A 22014-nucleotide genomic window follows, 5' to 3' on the forward strand; every position below is an offset into this window, starting at 1 on the left:
CATTGCCCATAAACAGGTATATAAACATTTCTATTTATCATCTCAGCTCTTAACTCATAACATTGAATATATTATCAAACCATAATAATCCCAAGCACGATGAGTTGCATCGGTCGCAACAAACTGCAAGAGAAAACACAGGAAGTATTTTGGAAGACAAGATCATGCATTTCTCGGAATTGACTCCGACCTCCCAGCCTTTCGAACACGTATCGGCTGTCTCCGTTCATTCTTTTGAGTTTAATTGCAAATTAGTCTTCATAAGAAAAAGAGAAAAAAGGGCACTTGAAGCTGTTCATAGTGATAAGAAATTGCATTGTCTTTTTAAAAAATTTGGCCCATACGAACACATACGTTTCGGAACGTGGAAATAGTTGGCAGCGGGGAAAATTCATTATTATTTGTCATTGACTGGAATGCCATTCTGGATTTTTCACAGTTGTTAATTCAAACAACTGAAATCACGCAACGAATATGCCATACACTGCTGTCTCATTACATTAGGAACAATAACTTTCAGATAAGAAGAAATCCAGAACCGGCACCTCCGCTGTCGCCGAGCGGAGGGCGTAGAATCCAGCCAATAGGAAAGCCGGACGGGTGGCGGCAACTCCCTCGACCAATAGGAAAGCAGTGGCCATGTTGACACCGAACAATGACGTCATCTTCAGTCGAGGAGAAACCAGTGATGTCGGTGAAAGTGTCGGATTCGTAGACCCCCAAAACCCTGCCAAGAAACGCCCTCGGAAAGGATTTTAAAATTAGTAACATCGACGCACACTCAAGGTAACGACCCGAGATGAGATAACGGATGCCCCTAAGTAGCCTCAGGTCGAAGAATTAAGGCGTGAGGAGCTCGGTCTTGCGGGTGCCTCACGAGCCACACGTGTAAGAGAGGCGAATATCGGTACCTCCCCCCCCTCCTCCCCCTATCCCACGAATGCCCTTTTCTTCGCTATGTTGAGGATGAGGGCGAGCTGGTGGACTTGCCCTTGATGAATAATCTCGTTCGAAGTTGTTGAGCCTTATTCTAAACCCTTGAGCATGAGAATAATGAGACTACGAGGCGGAAGTGGTAGGCCTACACTGCAGGCTACAGGTGATGGAATTTGAAATCACAGGCGGTCACGTGATCCCATTTTCTCAAAAAAAAAGAAAAAGAAAAAAAATTGGGGTTGAGTGTAGAGAGTTGACAGTTGACGGAATGTGGAATCGGTAATTGGGTGATGGACATGGTTTAATTTTAATTGTATTCCATTACAATTATCACCTAATTGGGGGTATAGTAAAGGTGTTAAATGCCGTTTAATTTCCTAAATGCTGAATGGCTGTACATGTAAGAAATTAGTTGAAGGCCTATCATATTTTCAAACATGTCCTCTAACTTTTTATTTTATCTTTTTACATTGACAGAAGAGTTGGAATAATAGTGTCACACAAATGGGCACACCCCCTCACCCCCACATGCCCCCCCCCCCCCTCAGCTGTCACCATACCTAGCCTTAAATCAAGCCTTACTCCGTACCACCAGTTTTCAGAGAGCAGGAGATTTTATCAAGTGTCGCTTTTGTAATTTGGTTGAATGACTAGTTTTCTTCATTATCACAGGCGTTTTGGAACTCTTATTTATACCAATTGGTTGTCAACGTGTTTGCCTTGTAATTCATTCGCTGATTATAGTAAGATCTATTTCTATTAGGGAATTGTCTAGAGTAGAATTGCGTAAATCTATAGATGACATGATACTACTACTATAACCAAGGAGTCGATTACTAGGCTTTAGCACTTCTGGAGCCGTCTGTGTGTGAAGAAAAAAAGAGAAAAACAAAATCACCACGGGTTGTTTATTATACATTCACACTTGACATTAATCGTAATCGTATAACATAATTGACATGGTAATTCTCGCAGTAATGTGACTATGAGTATAGAAGCAGTTTTTGGCTAGACAAATGCGACGAATGATGCAGATCCATTTTGAACTGGTTAGGAAAGGTAGCGCAAGTCTTTATTATTGCGAATTCTCCAACCTAATTGCTTTGTGTTTGTTAAATAAGTGATGAAAGGTATTTGTCAAATTGTTATTATGTCTTCATAAAGCAATATCTCTGGTGTCTGTGCATTTTGCAACCTGGCAACCAACAACTTCTGCCACATATGCTCTGGGAAGATAGACCTTGATCTTATTCCTTATTTGACAATAGGTAGTAAGGAAACTCTACATGTTTATCTTCAGAAAATAAACAAAGAACAGACTTGTTTGCTTTGCCAGGAGTGCCATCAGGCTCACTGTCATCCTTCAACAGATCAAAATATAGAGCAGTAGGTGTTATTTCAGTACCTTTTTAACGCAGCGTAGGTTTTTGTCTGTCTTTATCCGAGCCTGTTTTTGGTGATTTGCGAGAATTCTTGATGTGAATGTCAGCCTGCGGATTCCACATGTTGAGTTGTAGGATTTTAGAACTTTTGATGTTGTCCATCATAGACTCACTTTCTATTACTTTGATATTATTTTTTTCTATGATTAAAATCAGACGTGTGTTGTTATATTTTCGTTTAAGCAGTACATTAAGTAGAAATTTAATTTATTATGATATATACCTTGAAAGACAATTCAGAATAGGGAAGTGCATTGTCCGTATTTGAATTTTAAGTTAACGGCTCAGATCTCGGCTACACAGTAAAATTTGTAGTATTAGACTAGGCCAGGAATAGGGGAATTTTGGGGTTGGCTGAAATGTTCAGCATTATACATTTCTGTAATTAATTGTTTTATTTTGTTTATTATTATTTTTTTTTTATCAGTTTGAGAATTAATACTTAAACTTGAAATATTGACTAAGCATTTTCATATATTCATTTATTTATTTATTATTTTAGAGGTAAGCAACATTTGCAGAGGAATCATTTGTTTTTGTGATTTATTAATTATAAACAATAGCAACAGTTGTCATAGTTCATTTGGGATGACATCAATGCATTATGACTAACTATCAGTCGAGCATTAAGAGTGCAGGAGTTGAAACATAACCAGCTTATACGATATAATCACTTCGACAGTACAACAGGTAATGTTTGTGAAAGGTGTACCTTATATTCTTCTAAATAAAAAATGTTAAAATGAGGTAATGATTATACAAATGTGATATAGTTTTATATACATACTTTATTTTCACATATAGTGTAGTTGGAGTACGTGGCATTATTAGACAACAGGTATATAAGTATAAATTCATTGTGCCTTAACCCAGTGATGCTGGAATAGTGAAAATATCCACTGTTTTGTTTTTAAATTTTCTTAATACACAAAATTGGATTGACATGTGCTAAATCTAAGAAACCAGTGCTTAAAATACTTATCATGTCCACTGTGTTGTTTTTAAACTTTCTTAATACACATAATTGGATCAAAAAGTACTTAATGTAGGAAACCAATTCCAAGTCTTTCCTATTTGACCTGTATATCCTTTTCCTCGATTTTTGGAAAGGTTTTATTTATTTATTTGTATTTTGATAACCTAAATATAATATCGATAATAACTACATAGATATCTGTAGCATGGAAAGAAAAAACATGTGCATGAATCAACAACAGTTGACAGTTCATATATCTGATACCCCTTGTTAAAAAAAAGTATTTTTTTGTGAAATGTCTCAGCACATAGATGGCTCCACAAGTGCTTTGCCACTAAGTAGTCTATGACCACACTAGATTCCACTTGTTCTTTATTTTTTGTATTTTTTTTATGATTATTGCCAGTGTTGATGCTGTTATTATTATAGACATTATTATTATTATGATGTTATTGGCAGTAATATACAATACAAATATACAAATTCCAAAAATCAAGGAGAGAGCCAGTACTAGTAATTGGGTCATTAGTGACTTAATTCTTGTAAATAAAGAATGATTATATTTGTTCAAATAAGCATTTGATAATGGTGTAAATCTAGAGCAAAGTTACATCTGAGAAATGTTGAAAAAGTTTTATTTATTTTCATTAACACCTTTTCAACAGTATTTTCCTTGTTTATAACTATTGCAGGCTATCCTTTCGATTGCAATGTGTATTCCCATAGTGTGACAAATGCTAAAAGGAATTATAACACGTCTGGATGGGTGATCTGATAAGTGAGACGTTTTAATGATTTAAATGTCCTTGATACACAAGGGTTAATAACACCAGTCTTTTCTGATGGCTTTTTTTTTCTGAGCAAGAATTAATTAATTTTATACAATGAGGTAATTAGATAATATTAGCCATAATTTGTTGGCAAAGTATTTACTAATATGACATCACAGCTAGGCATATGAATGGAATTCTAAGAACTTACACTTTCGCAAGATTTAAATGTACCTCCAGCTGCCTAGTATATCAGTATTCCTCTGCCAGAATTTAACAGCTATTATTCAGAAAATATGTAAATGATGTACGTGCCAGAGTAACTGTGGTTATAATGCAGGAGCACATACAATGTGCATAAATATGCCGAGATTAGTTTACAAGGATGGTTTTAACTCGGTTTGCAGTGTATGTAAAGTACTTTTGTTATTGTTACTGGTGTTTAAGGGAAATGAATGTGGAGGAAAAGGTAAAGAAGAAAAAAACACTTTAATAACAGAACATCAGTAAGGTAGACCTACATTTTACATCAGTTCATTGCCTGCACGAGTGAAATGTGGCGAGGCAGCACGGAACGCAAGAATGGGCAGCGTGGGCTGACGTGGAAGGGTTGCGAGGGAGGAAGGACGCCTTGCAGCTGACAGCCATGAGAACAAGCAGGGGGGGGGGGGGTCAAGGAGTCGGGAGTGCATGGTCATTGCTTGAGTTTGCTTGAGTCTGTATTTAAAGGAATCCACGCGTAAATTCCGAAGTATATGCATACCTTTATGGAATAACAAAAACGAATATTTAGGCTGTCATAAGTACGTGTTTAAAATTTTGTTCTTTTTTTCGCGACGGACCGGGACGGACCGTACTCCCCCGGACAGCCGAGTGGACGCGCCCGAGATGCAGAATTGCACCACGTAAGGACACCGCGGTAGCTTAGCGGTAGTTCACATGGTATTTAAACCTTTCCATGCCTTCAGATAACCACCTGCAATGATTAAATACCCTTGAGAACGTGGACAATTGCAATCATTTATCTCGAGACCATTATTATGAACAAAACAGTTCGGGAGAAAGCGGTTCCACGTAAAATGAGAATGGCAAGAGTACTGAGAGTGGGCGAAGATGGTGTATGGTGTCGGGGATGTGGTGTCCGTTCTGTGGTGCTGGGTCCTCCTTGCCGGCCGGGTTGGCTCAGGCATGCAACGCCAGCCAGATTGATCTTGCCTTGCACTACGATAACAGTCGGAAGATTAAACGGTTGTGCGTATAGTGTGTGGTGTTGATATGGTTCATTATTATTTTAATTTATTTATTTTGTGTGTGTTGTAGGCGGGGAATTTGTAGGATTAGAGGTTTAGGTTTAGTTTACTATTATGTAGCACAGTGTGGGTTTTGGAAAGTGGCGCGTTGCATTTTGAATTATAATTGTTGCAGTGTCTCGCGGTTTGGGTGGGAGGAGAAGTTGCCAAGTTGCGAATATTTCTGAGAAAAAACCCGCACATTTAGCTTCTGGGTCAGCCATGTCATGTCGGTGACTATATACGAAGAAGGAAGGATATATCTGTTGTGTTCGTTTATCATGAATGCAGAAGGGGTCATATAAAAATAATTCCTCTTTCCCCCCTACGCCTCTCCCTCCTTCCCCCCTACGCCTCTCCCTCCTTCCCCCCTACGCCTCTCCCTCCTTCCCCCCTACGCCTCTCCCTCCTTCCCCCCTACGCCTCTCCCTCCTTCCCCCTCTCATTCCCTCCCTCCCCCCACCTCCTCCTCCCCGCGTAGCAAATAGAGGATTGTGTTTGCTGGTAACAAGGTGCAGTGAATGGACGAAGGAGGCCTGGCGCGTTGCAAGCGTTGAAGGGTCCCGGATTTCCTGCAACAATTTCATTATTTTCGACCATTTGTTGACATCAGGTTTGTGTTCTAAAGTGTTGCCAGCTTAGCGTTCGGCCTTGCCTTCTCGTCCTGTTTGTTCACCTCCCGTTTATCTCCCGTTCTGTCGCCTATTTATACTTCGTATCGTGTGGCGGGAGGAATTCGACGGCCGGATGCGTTTAAATTAAAAAAAAAAAAAAAAAAAAAGTTCTCGGTTCATAAAATGGACTATCCTCTGAGGTGTCTTATTATTTTTTATTTTTTATTTATTATTATTATTTTTTTTTTTTCTTCTTTTTTTCGTTGGTGATGTATTGTAGGGATATTCATTTTGCGCTAGTTGAGTGGGCAGGGGTGGAAGGTGGAGGGGAGAGAGTGATTTAGAAGGAGAGAAATGGTTAAGGTAAATGTTGGAGGAAGAATAGCGGGGTCATGTGATATGCAGCAGTTGGAAAAATTATGGCAGTGAAGACCGGAGGGAGTGTTGTCGTTGGAAGGGGGGGGAGGGATAGGAGTGAGGGGGTAGGGAAGAGGTTAAAGAGACGGGAGTAAAGAATAAAGAAGGAAATTGGGTAAAAAGGGAGGGGAGGGAGGGAGGTTGGGGAAGGGTTTGGGGAGGGGAAGAGGCAACCATTCCTCAACAATACTGAATGGGCTCAAACTACCCCCCTCCCTCCCCTCTCCCAACCTTAGCGAAGCAGTGAGTCACACGTAACAACCACATTATCCAAGAGTCTTGATGCACCGAAACCTTCTCAGTGTAACTAACAAATCGGCCTCCGAAACCTTTCAGTATGTCAGGTGTCTCTTCTTTTTTTTCCTTTTTTTTTTTTTTTTTGGGGGGGGGGGTAGATTTATCCGTTTAAAGTCGCAGTCGTCTGGTGGCTCCTAGCAGGTGCCATGCCCCGCCGCCGCCGCCGCTACCGCCGCCAGCGCTGTCACCGGCCAGTGTTAGTAACATCGTGGCGTCATGACTTCAAAGGAGGGACTTCGGGCTTGCCAGGACCACATGCTGAGGTGTGGGTGACCCTTCCCTTTGGAAATGTCAACAGACGGACGTGCGTGCTGGCGGTTCGGCTGCTGGGGTGGGGGGTGGGGGTGGGTTATTATTTGGAGTTTGTTGTGGATGTGTTTTGTTATTTGGTTCCAGGTGGGTGGGTGCCGATCTCGTCTCTATATTTACTCCTCTCCATACTCTTCTTCGTCTCCTCATCTTCCTTTTTCTCCTCATCTTCCTCTTTCTCCTCTTTTCTCCTCCTCTTCCTCTTCCTCCTCCTCCCACTCCCATTTATCCTTCTCTTTCTCCTCCTCCTCCTCCTCCGCAACAATATCCTCCTCCTCCTCCTCCGCAACAATATCCTCCTCTCCTTCTCCTCCTCCTCCACAACAATATCCTCCTCTCCTCCTCCTCCTCCTCTGCAACAATATCCTCCTCCTCCTCCTCCTCCTCCTCCTCCTCCTCCTCCTCCTCCTCCTCCTCCTCCTCCTCCGCAACAATATCCTCCTGAAAATCCCCAATGAAAGGCAGAGTAGGGCTGAAGCAAACCAATAACATCGCGCGTTGGTGAAGCAAGCGCCGTGATGAAATGGCCCCACCCCTTGGCACCGCAGAGGCGTGCCAGACGGAAGGGCATCGCCGCCAGGAGACTTTCCCCGGCAGGGGGCGTCTTGAGCGAGGTTCGAGGTCGGCCTTCACTGCCGGAGGCTCGGGTGGCGCGACGGTGGAAGGGGGGGGGGGCGTGAGTCATCAGCGTGCGTATGGGAGGGGGAGGGAGGGAGAGAAGGGTGTGTGCGTGCGTTCGTGCGTGCGCATGTGAGCGTTGGATAGGCTAGTTTAATAGTAAACCTGATCGTAGAACAATTTGCCGGTATTGACAGGTTTCTTTGTGCTCCAAAGATCGCCTAAACCTGTTGTCTGTATCTCGAGTGTCTCGCTGGGAACGATAAAAAAAAAGACCAACAAGAAGACGATATCGAAATAATTATTATGTCAGTATCAGACTAGGAAATCCACAAGTGAAGGTGACCATTGTTGGCGGCTGATAAGAGCGATACCACGAGACGCGTCGCCCGCCCGAACCCGGGCTCAACGAAACCGCGAGGCCTTATCACGTATCGCGGGCTTAGGACTGATTTTTTTATCTCATTATTTTCGTTCGGCATCTCAGGCGTTCGGGTGTAGGTGATATGGGTGTTATTATTATTGTTGTTGTTATTGCTATTGCTATTGCTATCGCTATTGCTATTGTATTTGTTATTATTATTGTTGTTGTTGTTGCCCAGCGCATTCTCCATTGCCATTTCCAAGAAGATACGTGTACAGTTCGTGTAAGAAAACGCTAGCGTAAAAAAAAATGTGTTATTATAAAAATATATATGTGTTTGTGTGTATATATATAAAATATATAATATATATATATATATTATATATATAATATATATTATATATATAATATATATTATATATATAATATATATTATATATATAATATATATTATATATAAAATATATATTATATATATATATTATATATATAATATATATATATTTATTAAGGTAATTAAAGTAAAGAATTAGGTACGTGTTAAAAAAATGGTCAAAAGGCCAGAACTGAGAAGCAGCTTCCCATTGTAATCCGAATGAGCAATTCAACCGCCATCCGTAATCCATTCTCTCCTGTCAACTGTAACCGGATATAACTGAAATGCCCCACACCCACCCTTTTAGGCCACTCTAAGCCTGAACTACGGTGGGCGCGGATTCATTTTTTTTTTTTTTCGTGTTTGGTACATGTTTCGTATCTGATTTTAAACGGTTTGATTTTTGTTTTTGTTTTTTTGGGGGGCGGGAGTTAGTAGCCTTGTGCGTTTGTTGGTTGGAGTGAGGATGAGAGAGAGGCAATAGGGTGGGTGTATGGGTATGTGTAGTGTGTAGGGGTAAGGGCGTAGTACAAGTGTAGACGTAGTAGTAATAATAGACGTAGTGGTGGTGGGAGTGGTAGTGGTGGTTGTTGTTGGTAGTGGTGGTGATGGTGAAGGTGGTGTTGGTGGTGGTGATGTAGGGTAGATACCAGCAAGTAATAGTGATGCAACGGATGCAAATAGTAGCAGGTATCAAGCCAGCGATTTGAGGTGGCACGAGTCCGGCCGAGCGTGCCACGTGTTACACGTTAGAACACGTCACCATTTAACGAGCGTCACTTACGCTGGATCCTCCTCCTCCCCTCTCCCCCCCCCCCCCCCTACACCCCATTGTGGGCGGCGCGGGCGTGGGATCGGAAAGGGCGCCCGGGGAAACGTGCACGAGGTGAGAGCGACCTTGACCATGATTTCCCGAGGAGGACGTCTGCCTCTCTGCGCCTGACTCATGACCGGCGGTGCGTGCATGACGCTGGCCGCTCATCCCGTCTTTGTTTGGGTTTTTTGTGGGGATGGAGATTTGGCGGGAATGTTCGGCATTTTGTCTTTGATTTCCCCCCCTTTTTGTGTTTTCGAGTTTGTTTTTGTTTTTTGTTTGTTTACGTCCTCTATTGTTTCCGCTCTTGGGGGAGGGGGGAGGGGAATGGAAGGAAAGTTTGTGTGAAGCCATGCCATATGCCCTTGTGTTATAAAAGGATGGTGTTTGGCGTGTTAAGTAATGAAAGGAAATATTTTTTATATGTATGATGTAGCGGCATTTCATAATCGGAGAAGGATAATCAATGCAGAAGCAAACTACCCTAAGCGCTGTAGAACGTCAGCAACACTTGCCAGAAAACGAATCGAGAGGAAGCGAAAATCACAACATACATTGAGTAAGATAATAAATAAAAGCACAAGAGGTAACAAATGGGCGGGGAAGTGAGGGAAAGAGGAGAGGAGAGGACGTGGGTGTTGAGGGCAAGATCTCGTCGTTGGGAGGGGGGGTGAAGAGAGGGCAAGGGACGGGGGGGTGAGGGTGAGGGCGAGGGAGAGGGGGGTGGGGCCCTGGGGCACGCCGCAGACACGGGCTAGGCGGCTCACGCGAGAAACCCCTCAGTAGTGTCTCAGACGTTGAAGTGGACAGAAGTGGCTTGTGAATCGTCCCTCGACTCCCTATGGAAGCGTGTTTGTGCCGTGATATACTTGGACGTAGATCAGCAGCGCCGTGAACGATGAGCTATTACCAGCAAGTACGTCGGTGGTTGGTGTTTGTGACTGATATTACTGTTTAATGATTTACGCTCGATGAGGAGGTGTAGTTGTCAGAGGAACGTTTGCGTATGTGATCTCCCTCCCCGCCGCGCTGCCCACCCATCGGCTAGCGGTAGATTTGCAAGCAGGATATGGAGTGGTTGTTAGAATTTGCTCGTTTCTTTTTTCGTCTTGGTTATTGAAGTTTTGTGAAGTCGGATGAACGCTTACACCTTTTTGTTTGCAATAGCACTGTTCCCAGTTTATGTTGATGGGAACAGTCAAGGCTTTACCCAATATACGTGTTATTGTGGCGTAAAGGCTAACATGCCAATACGTTTAGTTGTTGGAAATAAACCTTTATAATAGGGTTGTTATTGGTGGCTAGTAATGTACGGTAAGGTAAGTTTTAAGTTTTAGTTGAAAGTGTTGGGAGGTTACGTGCGACTGTGTTATTATATTTTGTAAATCTGGGATGCTGTTCGTGAGTTGATTAGTAAATGTTTTCACTGGCTTCACAACACACGAACTCGCCTATAATGTGAGTGAGTTCGTCGGCCATTGCCTAGTAAAAGAAACGCTATCAGAGAGAACTAAACTATTTCGTTAATATGAATTTTCTAGGATTACTAGTTGATATACAATGATGTTGTCAGAACACCTGTCTCACGGATATCCGGCATTTTGAATATATTTTCATTAGCTTTCCCTGTGTTTACGTATTCACGGCCTCAATTAATCGTATGCGGATGACAGGAAGCGAGAAGGCAGTTGTGAAACATCCCTCGACTACTTCACCAGATAGTGCTTGTTAAAAGGCGTAAAGCGTAGTGTGTGTGTGGAGAGCTTGCGGTCACCGCGGACGAGTGCGAGGTGCCGCTTTGAACCCTGGTGGCGGCGGCGGCATTTCCTACGCTGCCACCTGGACCGCCAGATAGGCCTATGCGAGGTCAGTTTTCCAGGACATCGTTTGTCTCGCTCGGGAACCGCGGTTATTATAACCTTTTTTTTATATATATATACCAAGGACTTTATGGTTGTTTTGTTATATGACTTCCCCCCCCCCCTACCTTGGCTTCTTATCGGTTATAAAAAGTATCCCATAAATAACTGCATAGCAATACAGTGTTGTCTAGTTAAAGGTACGGAGGTTGGGGGACATGTTCCAGTCTCGCTCGCGTTATCTCAAAAGAGATAAGGGAGATAGGGATCTACGCTCGAGAGAACCCGAGTCCCCCACGCTTTTATGGGCCGAGGAGAACGGGGTTAGCACCTCCGCGGGATTCTGCATTGTTTGTTGGATCTCGTGACCTGAGGGTGTTGGGGTGCGTGTGTGTGTGTGTGTGGGGGGGGGGGGGTGATGGCTGACAATGAGTCATTCGGCGGCGCCCCCTGACCCTAGCACCTGACTACCCCAGCCTTAGCAACACGTGGTTTTAGTCTGCGGGATTAGCACCTCGTCTTTCGAACTGACCTCCCCCCTCCCCCTTTTACGGTAGCTTCTGATTATTTTGTTTGGTTTTATTATGTAGATGTCTGGCGCGCGTGTATGTGTTCGTTACCTTTATTCGTGCGTAGATGCGTACGTTTGTTTTGGATGTTAGAACACGTAAATATAAACATTAGGAGGGGGTGGGCTGTGGTTTTCAAAATCGCACAGGTATCTTCCTGATAAAAAAAACGATAGGAAATGCCATCCTTTTGTGACGAGAGGACATGGTTTTCTCTCCATTACTGACGCAGCGTGTTGACCACCGGTTATAGGCCTCATTTTAGGCCTCTCCTAACTGGCTTGTCTTTGGGAGTTGACCACCGGTGGGCGGGAGTCTTATGTACGTTTTTTGTTTTGTTTTTGTGGCTAGTGTGTGGTTCAGTTTGCAGCCGGTGATAATATTGGTGACATTTAGTTTGTAAGAAATATTGGGTGTATTAAGTAGAGTCCCAGAATATTTAGATTACTCGTGTATATTTATATGTATGTATATATATATATATATATATATATTGATTTATGTATGTGTGCATGTATGTATGCATGTGTATAATGTTATGTTATATGCATACATACATTTAATTATATGCACATATTATATTTGTTCGTTTTATGTGTATGCATCACGACTATCTGCTGCATATTTGTTCATGTAAGGAAACGTAACTTAACGCTATCGGGTTTTGTGCAGCAGGGCGGGATGCAGCGGTCGGACTCCGAGCTGCTGTTCGGCGAGGACGAGTATCACCTGCTCAGGGATGACTCTCTCCTGCAGCGCATCGGCTCCACTAACTTCCACACCCTGCTGGAGACCGCAGACATTGTTGCTGTGCCGGAACTGAAAGAGGAGGATGAACAGCAGCAACAACAACAACAACAACAACAACAACAGCAGCAACAACAACAGCCTGTTCCGCAGCAAGTGGCTTACCCTATCCAGAATATTGATAACCAGGTAATTCAATGAGTTTGGTAGGAAACTTAAGGGAAGTACTGTGAATGCTAACTTGTTGAACCGATATATATATATTTATATATATATATATATATATATAGTATGTATGTATGTATGTATATGCTTACTAATTGATTTTGTCGTTGAACAGCTGATCCTGGCGAATCCCCACATCCACGGAGATATTTTTCAAACTGTTCAAGTGCAGCAGCCAGTTCAACAGCAGCTGCAGCAGCTCCAGCCGGGACAGCAAATTCCGTGGGATTCTCTCCAGACTCTGGACACGGAAAATGTGGAAGTGGTATGTAGTAGTCTCCTCACTCACTCACTCACTCACTCACTCACTCACTCACTCACTCACTCACTCACTCACTCATCCTCTCACTCATCCTCTCACTCATCCTCTCTCTCCCCTCCCCCCCTCTCCCTCTCCTAGGTTCTCCATCGTTTATTTGAATATGATAAACTTGTCCGCGCTGCCTTAAAAATTCGGGACGGCAACGAACAATGACGTCATGGGCTTATGATGTCACAAGCAAATCATGACGTCACCGAGAAGTTGGGTCTGGTGATTCCACACCTCGGCAGTGTTTGGCACTATGGATACAAAGTCGCATAGTCATTACATCGGATGTGGTGATTAGATATGATTTCTTTTAGTGTAGATCTATCAAGGGATTGAGGACATTGAGTTATAAGTATTTGAGAGCAAATCAATCTTTTAATTTTATTTTCATAAATCGATATGCGATTAAGCGGACGGAGAGCAATAGCTTGCTCGGACTTGTTGAGCTGGGCGGAGGTGCGGATGCACGATAATCTTACAATTTACGCCGATATTTTTGGACAGTCTGCGGCCTTTCTTGGTACTTTTCACTTCGAAAATAGTTCTTCGGTGGTTTACTTTAACACACGATCGTTGTATAGGATTACCGGAGCGACCAACACGTCCGAAAAGAGCGAGGGGACGTAAAATGCGGGGGAGGAGGGGGGTGAGGCGGAGTGAGTGAGGGGGGGAGGCTCACGCAGAGAGCAACTTGGTCGTGTCGTTACCTTCCGTCGGCACAGTGAACGACCATACTACCTTTTCGGTGGTCGTACGATTCCCTTGAAGTCGTCCCTTTATTTTTTAAGTTCCTCGGGGCGACTCTCGTGCCCTCGCTGCCGAACCGGAGATGATCATCGTCGACAGGGTGAGTTGCTAACGAAGTCCCTGGTGGCGATTTCGTGGTCTTGGGCCAGATTTATTGGTCTTTGGTGGGTGTCTTGGCGAATAGTTGTTACTGTTTCATTGTCTTTGTTATTGATGGTGCAAGGCAGGTGGTTGAGGTGATTTGAGACGAGAGGTTGACACGAAAGTACGGTCTTCGTCGATTTCATTTTGGGATGTTCGGCCGCTCTCGTGCGAGTCTTGAAAGAGCGCAAGACGTTATGTTTCCGATTGGAACTTTCTTGGGCTGGAAACGCTAGCTTGAATTTTCAAAGTTAACGTTAAAATAGGATTCGAATGTAACTTGCTTTGCTTAGGTAGTTGCTGGTTTTTTTATCGTCTTTATACGTCTTTTGTGATTAAATGATTTAGTTCGCTGCATGATGAAGGTAACGGTTCTTTTACACTCTTTGTCAGTCTTTGTATTTTCGCGTAAAAGTCGGTGCAAGGTAAAGAGAAGGGAAGGGAAACACGCCTATGTTCTTTGTCGCGAAGATAGCTGCGTGTTGGTTATAACTTTGACATAGGAATCTGTCATAAAGAGGAAGGAAAAGAAGTTTTGAAAAAATGGGGGGTTGAAGGTGTGCCTCTCGCTCGGCCGCCCGCCCTCTTGCATGGCCCCCGTCCACAAAATGGTGGAGCGTCTTTGTTACTCTTCGCTTCTGGACACGTCTTCCTCGGCTCCTGGCTCTTAGTCAGTCTTACTTGTTTTGGAGGATTTCTATGGTATTCGGTCTTTCATGGCCTCACACTTTCGCCTCTCCTCTCCTCTCGTTTCTCTCTCTTGCCTCTCCTCATTTTCTTCTGTTCATAGTTCTCTTCTCTTTGCCTCTCCTTACTTCCACTACCCTCTTGCCTCCTATTCCTCTATTCCCCCTCCCTCCCTTCCTTCCCTTTCTTCTTGCCTCTCCTTATTTCCTCTCCTCTCACCCTTTCTAGTCCTTTCCCCCCCACTCCCACTGCCCTCCTTGTCGTTCACTTTTTTCCATTGCACTTCTCTCCTCTCTCAGTTTAGAAAATGTGCATAATATAGGCCTTTTGTCTTTGTTATGTTGTATGTGATACTTGTATGGATTTATGGATGTCATGAATAAGTTGTGCTATATACTCTCTTCCAATCTAGAACAGATAACTAGTTGTATTTACCCAATTACTGAGTCCTTGTAATTAGAATGTTCTTTGTTTAGTGAGTCACTGAGATATTTATGTCCTCTGTTTACAGTAGGTCTTTAGATTTACCTGTGATTTACCTGTTCTTGTAAATTCTCATTTCTATTTATATATTGTACATCATAATTTTTCTCTTATTTCTTATTCTGCATTGTCCTTAACCAGAGTTGAAGGTTCATACTCATTATGAATTTGTGATCACCTTTTAGTATGATAAGTCTGTTGATTAGATTTTTTTCTCAACAGTTGCCAACCAGCAATGTGTCAGTGGGTGGTGTATCAGCTGCCATTGCCTTGATCGAAGGCTCCACCACTTCCTGCCTGGCTGACTCAACTCTGGCACACTCAGTGCCATCACTCCAGCCATGGGCAGGTCGTCACAAATTCGGCATATCCCTCCCAACTGGCAACAAAGATCGCAACAAGGTGTGCTGTGTTCTGAATTATCTTTTATGGGGCCTTTGTTCTATATTGTCACTATGTAAGTACAGTTCAGTCCTGTGTTTAATATTGTCTGAACCTGTGCTTTATATTTTGTATGGGAACTTGTTCAAAATAAGAACAGATTGTAATATACTATGAACTGGTACTTTGGTTTTTAGTCATAGTAGTTTGTATATTTATTAATTAAAGTTTGCACATTTTCATTAAGCCATTTTACGTGGTATATTATATGAGATTCTTAATGCAGCGTGAAACTAACTTACTTTTCTACCACAGTGGTGCTACAGTCAGGATCTGGGCAAGCTCTACCTGTGCCCAAATGTTGCTGTACCAGTGAATGTTACGTTGGACGACTGGGTGAATGCCAACATCACCATGACACCAGTGTTCAAACAAAGCTGCCACCGCACAGACCCAGTGAACAGGTGCTACAACTGTAAGAGTATTCAAAGTAAGTGTCTAAATGTCCTTTCACGTTTTCCTTTCATTTTGGTAATTATCTGTTGGTTTTATTGGGACAAGTCATTCCTGTATTAAAAATGTGTGCAATGTATGCAAATAATTTTTGAATTTATTTTATTTAATTAAATTATTGATTTTTTAAGACAAATAAGTAATTTTACTCTTTTTGCCCCCCCTAGACTGTGATCCAAACTTGGCTGAGCATTTAGTGCAAGTCGAGGGTGAAGGCTGTGAGTATAACTTCATCAATGACAGATACATGGTCACTGTGCCCCTCCGCCCTCCGCCCCCAGGGGAGGTATCTTCTACGCTCCTGATCAAGATTATGTGTCTCACTTCATGCGTTGGAGGCCCCAACAGGCGTCCATTCTGCATTGTTCTCACTCTTAGAAACTCGTGAGTATTGAGTTGTATATAATGGGAATGACCAAGTATCATATTGTATCTTCTCATAAATTACCAATTGTTAATGGTCTAATTATTAAAGTGTTCTGATTGTTGTTTTGTGGTTTAAAAATGCAGTAGTTTAACCCATTTGTGATGGGAAAAATGAAAAAAAAAAAGGGAAGAAGGGGTGCTAATTTTATATATATATATATATATATATTTAATGTCTACACACAGATGGCTCTGCCTTACCTGATTTCACCTTTCCTTGAATTGGTGGGGAAAATGTATTTTTTACTAGTGCTATGAATACTGATGGTTTATTTTTATTATAAACGTTATAATTACTATAATGTTACAAACAATAGTAATAGCAAAATAAGATAACGTAAAATATTTTTGTAAATTAAAGAAAAGGCTAAACGGACGAGACAGGCAGTACTCGTAACTGGCTCATTGGTGATTGAGTAGTGTAGCCATCTATATGTAAAAACAATTAGACAAGTAAACTCACAGTGGGCATGTCACAGATACGTGACATGACTGTCGAGAATGGGTTAATGGCAGTGCGTGACTGTGATATTATTGCTCACCTTATAAACAAAATGTATTGTCTTGGGAAATGTCATGCTGTTATTGATGACACCAAGTACCCTAAGGTTGAAGTATTCAAAACATTGGGTATTTTGACATCCCTTCTCTTTACATGTCATTCCCTTTTTGCACCTTCTCTGTTTTCACACTGGCCATTTTTGTACCTTCACTGATTTCATTGTAGTCTTTTTTTATTAGGTAAGCAGTGTATATTCTCTGAATCCGGGGTATGACACTGACTTCACTTCAGTATGAAGCTGGTATGTAGATAGGCCTATTTATTTATTTATTTATTTAATTTTTTTTTTTTTTTTTCCTCTCCCTTTACGACGGGTCACGTGTATATGTGTACCCTGTGTGGACCTGTCCGGACGGGAACGTGTATTCACGTGATCCATTTCTAACCTGTCCCTCCAAGGAATGCAAATGGGCGTGATTGCTCTATGAATGACTGTTTTTGAACTAGATTGTATGTATACAGGATTTTATATTGGTAATTATGATTGTGCAAATTCAAACTAGATTGTATGTATACAGGATATTATATTGGTAATTATGATCGTGCAAATTCATGTGTACATATATAGATGTATGTATTTGTTCTTCGTGGTGTTTGTGTTTGTCGGCTTGTGTTTTTGTGTGTATCTGTGGAAATATGTGCGCACAACTGTGTATGTGTGCGTGTGTAAGTTGGTAATTTTACATGTGGAAGTGCGTGTGTGAAGTGTATAATTTTTTTTTTTTTTTTTTTTTTTTTTTTTTTTTTTTTTTTTTTTGTCTGATGTGTGTTTGTGTGTTTATCGGTCGTTTGTGTTGGGAAATCTGTGCATGCATCTTTGAGTGTGTGTGTGTGTGTAATGTAGTAATTGTGAGTAAAAGTGCACGTGTGAATTGTATAAAAGTTTCCGCATTTTTTCGTTTTTTGATTGACAGACGTGTGTTGGGAAGTTTGTGGCATGATGTTTGTCTCCACTGTGCTTGTGTATATGTGTGTGCGTGTGTACACATAAAAATTTGTCTTACCACTACTTTTCTGTGCTCTCGCCAAAACAAACTATTGACATTACACACTCACATTGGGGCTACAGTATGTCAAACTTACTTTCACATGTTTCTAGAATGAAAAAAACGGAGGTTGCGGTTATACGCAGACCAGTCGCCTGAGTGCGCTAAAACTTCGGTGGGATGGTGACACAAGTAGGCCAAGTTGTGCCTCTCCCGGCGGGAGAACCAGCCGTTTGCTTTTTTGCCTGGGAACAACGTTAAATGTTAGTGGTAGATTTCATTGAAAATAAAGCAGTTTGGTTTTAGTCCTGTTTGTTCTTCCACAGTGTTACTGGTGAAGAGATCGGCAGGCAGGTCCTGGACATTAAGTGCTGCAAGTGTCCATCCCGTGATCTTACTAATGATGAGAAAAGCAGGACTCCCACAGCCCCTGCTGCCCCATCAGTCGATGAGGAAAAACGGACAAAGGTATTGTGTCATCTCGTTATTGATTTAGTGTTGTGGGTCGTATTTCATCTGAAATGCATTGTACATGTATGAAGACTTTATATGTATTTAAAGTGTTTTATATGATGCATAATTGCCAGAGTTTGATGTCATAGATTATAAAAATATATATTGTCATCCCAAGGTAAGAAAGCTGGCTACAGAAATTGCCGTCGGCCAGAAGCGCAAGAGACCAAAGATCAAACTAGAACCAGGAACAGACTCCCGAATGGTCAATATTGCTGTAAGTATATTTGACATTAATTTGATTTTGAAAGGAAATTATGAAATGGGTGAAGAATTTGGTTGATTACTATATAAGGCCTTCATACACAAACTTAAACTGAGCTTGGCTTGCAGGTCCCAATTGAGTACGAGGCTGAAGTGAAGTCTTACATCAACAAGCTCATTGCTGCTGATCTAATCAAGAAGTGGCAGCCTGACGCACTCTTGTATCCTGAAGAGGAGAGTAACTAAGGTAAGCTACATGGTGCATTGCAGAAGAAGGAATTCCTTGAATATTTCTTTAGGACAGTGAGTGACTAGGATCTTGAAATCTTAGTATTCAGATATTCATATTTGAATATAGAGATTATATCCTCATATTCATATTCAAATGCTTGAACTTTTAAAGGATTTGCTGACATGGATAGCACATCCCTGATGCATCCATCATCATCTCTGTTGACTCCAATTCAGTTCACTCAAAAATTAGTTGTCTTTTGAAATGCAAGTCAAATGTACAATATTAGAGTTAAATACATTGGTTCACATATCCTTTAGGGGTTAAACATGGTGAGGGCTTGATTTGTGTTTTCCTGGCTTATTCTTTTTATTAGTAAAGTTGTATTCATTTTAGCTGTTAGATATTAGTCAATTTATAGTAGTCAAATAAGGATTTTATAAATTTTCATCATATTAGAGAGAATTTATCTACATTTGTTTTCCTACCATTTTTGCTGAGTGGATATGTAAATTCATATTCTTTTTCTTTTTTCTTTCAGGTACAACTGATATTTTTTGTTGATATTTTTATCTATAAGTAACTGAAACCTGTCAACGCTGGGTGATCTGCGAGGAAGAATTCTACACAATTATAAATTTACAATTGCTACTGGATCGAATTTTACATTAAGAATTTCACAGTTGTTATACTAGATGAGTGTTGATAAGACTTTACATATTGCATTTCTTGAAGGAGCTGTTTTTCTGTTAGGTAATAATATTGTATATTTAAGTTTTTACATACCAGTGTTTATGATGGAAGAAGTTTAGTTTAGGTATGCATATTTCACTTTAAACCACTGTCCATAACTTGTACTCAAGTATATTTTGTTTTCCTTAAAAAGAGAATGTCATATTTTTTTTATTTTTTTTTTTCCACAAAACATTCCGGTTTATTAGAAATTTGTGATTAAAAACACATAGTATGTAAGTGCATGAGAAAGTGATGTTGAGTGTAATTCCAAAGCAAATATGTGTATTGGTGTTTTTGTACCTTAACAGTAATGTTGTCTCATGTAAAAATAAAACTTTGCTTTGGAATACAGTGATTGTTTTATATTAGTCAAATAGAACATTTACTTCATTGATTAGGTCAGAGAAAATATTATATAAAGTAGTTAGGTAGGTAGGTACCAGCAAATACACAATATGTTTTGACTGTCAATTCTTTATTCTTGCTATGATCAGTGTCTGTATATTATTTTGAATAAAGGTTGACAATATAATATCTTTATGTACAGATTTCCTTAAATCTAGTCAGGTACGCATTTAACATAATTGGAACAGACACTATTTAGTTTTGCATACAATGGTGGTGTTTTACAAAGGAATACAGATGGGATTGGGTGTTAATTTTATATTTTTTTAATTCCTATTATTAATACTTACTTATTTTGTAACTAAGGAGTATTTATGATTACACAGGTATGATTAAAATTATCATAACTATGGAAGGGAGTGGGTGTTAATTGTATTATTTTTAAATTCCTATTGTTATTACTTTTTATTTTGTAACTAGAGTATTTATGAGTAAACGGGTATAATTAAAAATCCACTTACTAATCAAAACTGCAGCCGTGTCCTTATATTTCAAAACCAATGGAACCCTCTAACTCTAACTTCAACTGTTTAAAACCATCCAATTTTTCATTTATTCCACAATAAAAGCTTGTACATACTATTTGGTAAAATAGTTCATAACTGTTTGTCAATGAAAAGAAAAAAATATAAGGGGGGAAAAAAAATCACATTAGTTCTTAAGGAATTATTTGTCCTTCAGCTGAGCAAATATCTTCAACTAAAGGCAAAGATGCTGTCCCTAAATCAGTCGTGCCACAGTGAAGAGAACCAACTGTTTTCTATGGTACATATGTTACACCAAATTCTGAAATATTTCTCATTTATAGTCACATCTGTACATTAAATGGAAAAAAAAAAAAAGCAGAAACATTTTTTTTTTTAATTGACAACTAATTAACTTTGTACATTGTATGAAAGCAAAGATATGGTCTGCATTTCATGAAGTAGCTAGAATGCCAATAAATGGCAATAAATATTTCCTATTGGGAACTAGTATTTTTTGCAAGCCAAGTTACTGAAGCAATGACACTTTCATCAGTATTCTGTGTACTCTGGCAATCCTTGTTCTTTTAACATTATTCAGTGACTATTACTGTAAACGTTTCAGTTTATGAATGGTGTCCTAACTATATACATAATTATTAATAATTCCAATAGGAACTATGAATTAAGTTCTATGGGCAACAGTGGTCGCAGTGTTTAGCCTTCATATATTGTGTTAAAAAAATTATTAAAAGCAATCTCAAAGAAATATTTGATATTTAGGCAACCCATCTTTTCTGATATGCACAATGACAGCATCTTTAATACAAAACCACAGACTTTGAGTTTGGCTTTATTCTAAATGTGGGTAACTTCTTGAGTACTAAAATGACAAAAGAAAAGTTTGAAACTGGCAGGCTTTCTATAAATACCTATCAATGGTGGATGAAAAGAAGACCAGTTTGGAAAAAAAGTACTCTCTACTCTTTGTACATATAACTTGCTAGAAATGAGAGATATGGAAGGGGTTAGTCTGCACTTTTCCTAGACTGGAAAGTAAAGAAAAAAGTTACTAAAACTGTTAATATGCCTTTACAGCAGAAATGGTGGTGTTAACACTCCTATCCAGCACAATGGGTCTTGACATGCATACCAAATAATTGCAGTTCTCTATGATATACAAAAGCATATTTCTTTTTATATAAAAAACAAAATCATTAAAATAACAACCAAATATAGTACAGTATGTATGAAGCTTAAAGTTCAAAGATGAATAAATAAGCACTTCTCTATTTACCACAAAAAATTTACAATGAGAAATTCCTGATAATACAGTAAATAGTATGAGATCAGTAGCAAGCTATACCTGTATATCTCCAAGGAACAAACGTCAGAATACAGGAAAGAGGGGGGGGGGGGGGGGGTTGTCAAAGAGATGGAAAAGGAGAAAGAGGGAAGAAGGGATAAAAAGTGAGGGAGATATATATATAATAAAAAAAAAATAGGGAGATAATACAGGAAGAAGGGGAAGAAAGAGGAAAAACAGAGAAACTGAGGATGAAGGAGCAGAAAAAGGAGAGAGAAATAAAGGAGATAAAAAGAG

The 22014-nt window shown here is 40.4% G+C and overlaps 1 protein-coding gene across 4 annotated transcripts; it reads left to right on the forward strand.

Annotated features, from left to right (window-relative positions):
• The first annotated feature begins 629 nt into the window (after nt 1-629).
• On the forward strand, nt 630-20071 carry LOC125042359 (cellular tumor antigen p53-like). Of its 4 annotated transcripts, none has more exons than XM_047637919.1 (10): nt 630-786; nt 12323-12586; nt 12738-12887; nt 15213-15392; nt 15687-15861; nt 16052-16268; nt 18185-18326; nt 18490-18588; nt 18705-18822; nt 19349-20071. In XM_047637919.1, the coding sequence occupies exons 2-9, from the start codon at nt 12332-12334 to the stop codon at nt 18819-18821; spliced, it is 1335 nt and encodes a 444-aa protein (XP_047493875.1). In that variant the 5' UTR covers nt 630-786; nt 12323-12331; the 3' UTR covers nt 18822; nt 19349-20071. The 4 variants fall into 4 exon arrangements, with proteins under 4 accessions (XP_047493875.1, XP_047493876.1, XP_047493872.1 ...); XM_047637920.1 differs by having other exon boundaries at nt 633-786; nt 12326-12586; XM_047637916.1 differs by lacking the exon at nt 630-786 and adding an exon at nt 9989-10138.
• The last annotated feature ends 1943 nt before the right edge of the window (nt 20072-22014 follow it).

The sequence above is a fragment of the Penaeus chinensis genome, chromosome 32 (genome assembly GCF_019202785.1).
Source record: "Penaeus chinensis breed Huanghai No. 1 chromosome 32, ASM1920278v2, whole genome shotgun sequence".
Lineage (NCBI taxonomy): Eukaryota > Metazoa > Arthropoda > Malacostraca > Decapoda > Penaeidae > Penaeus > Penaeus chinensis.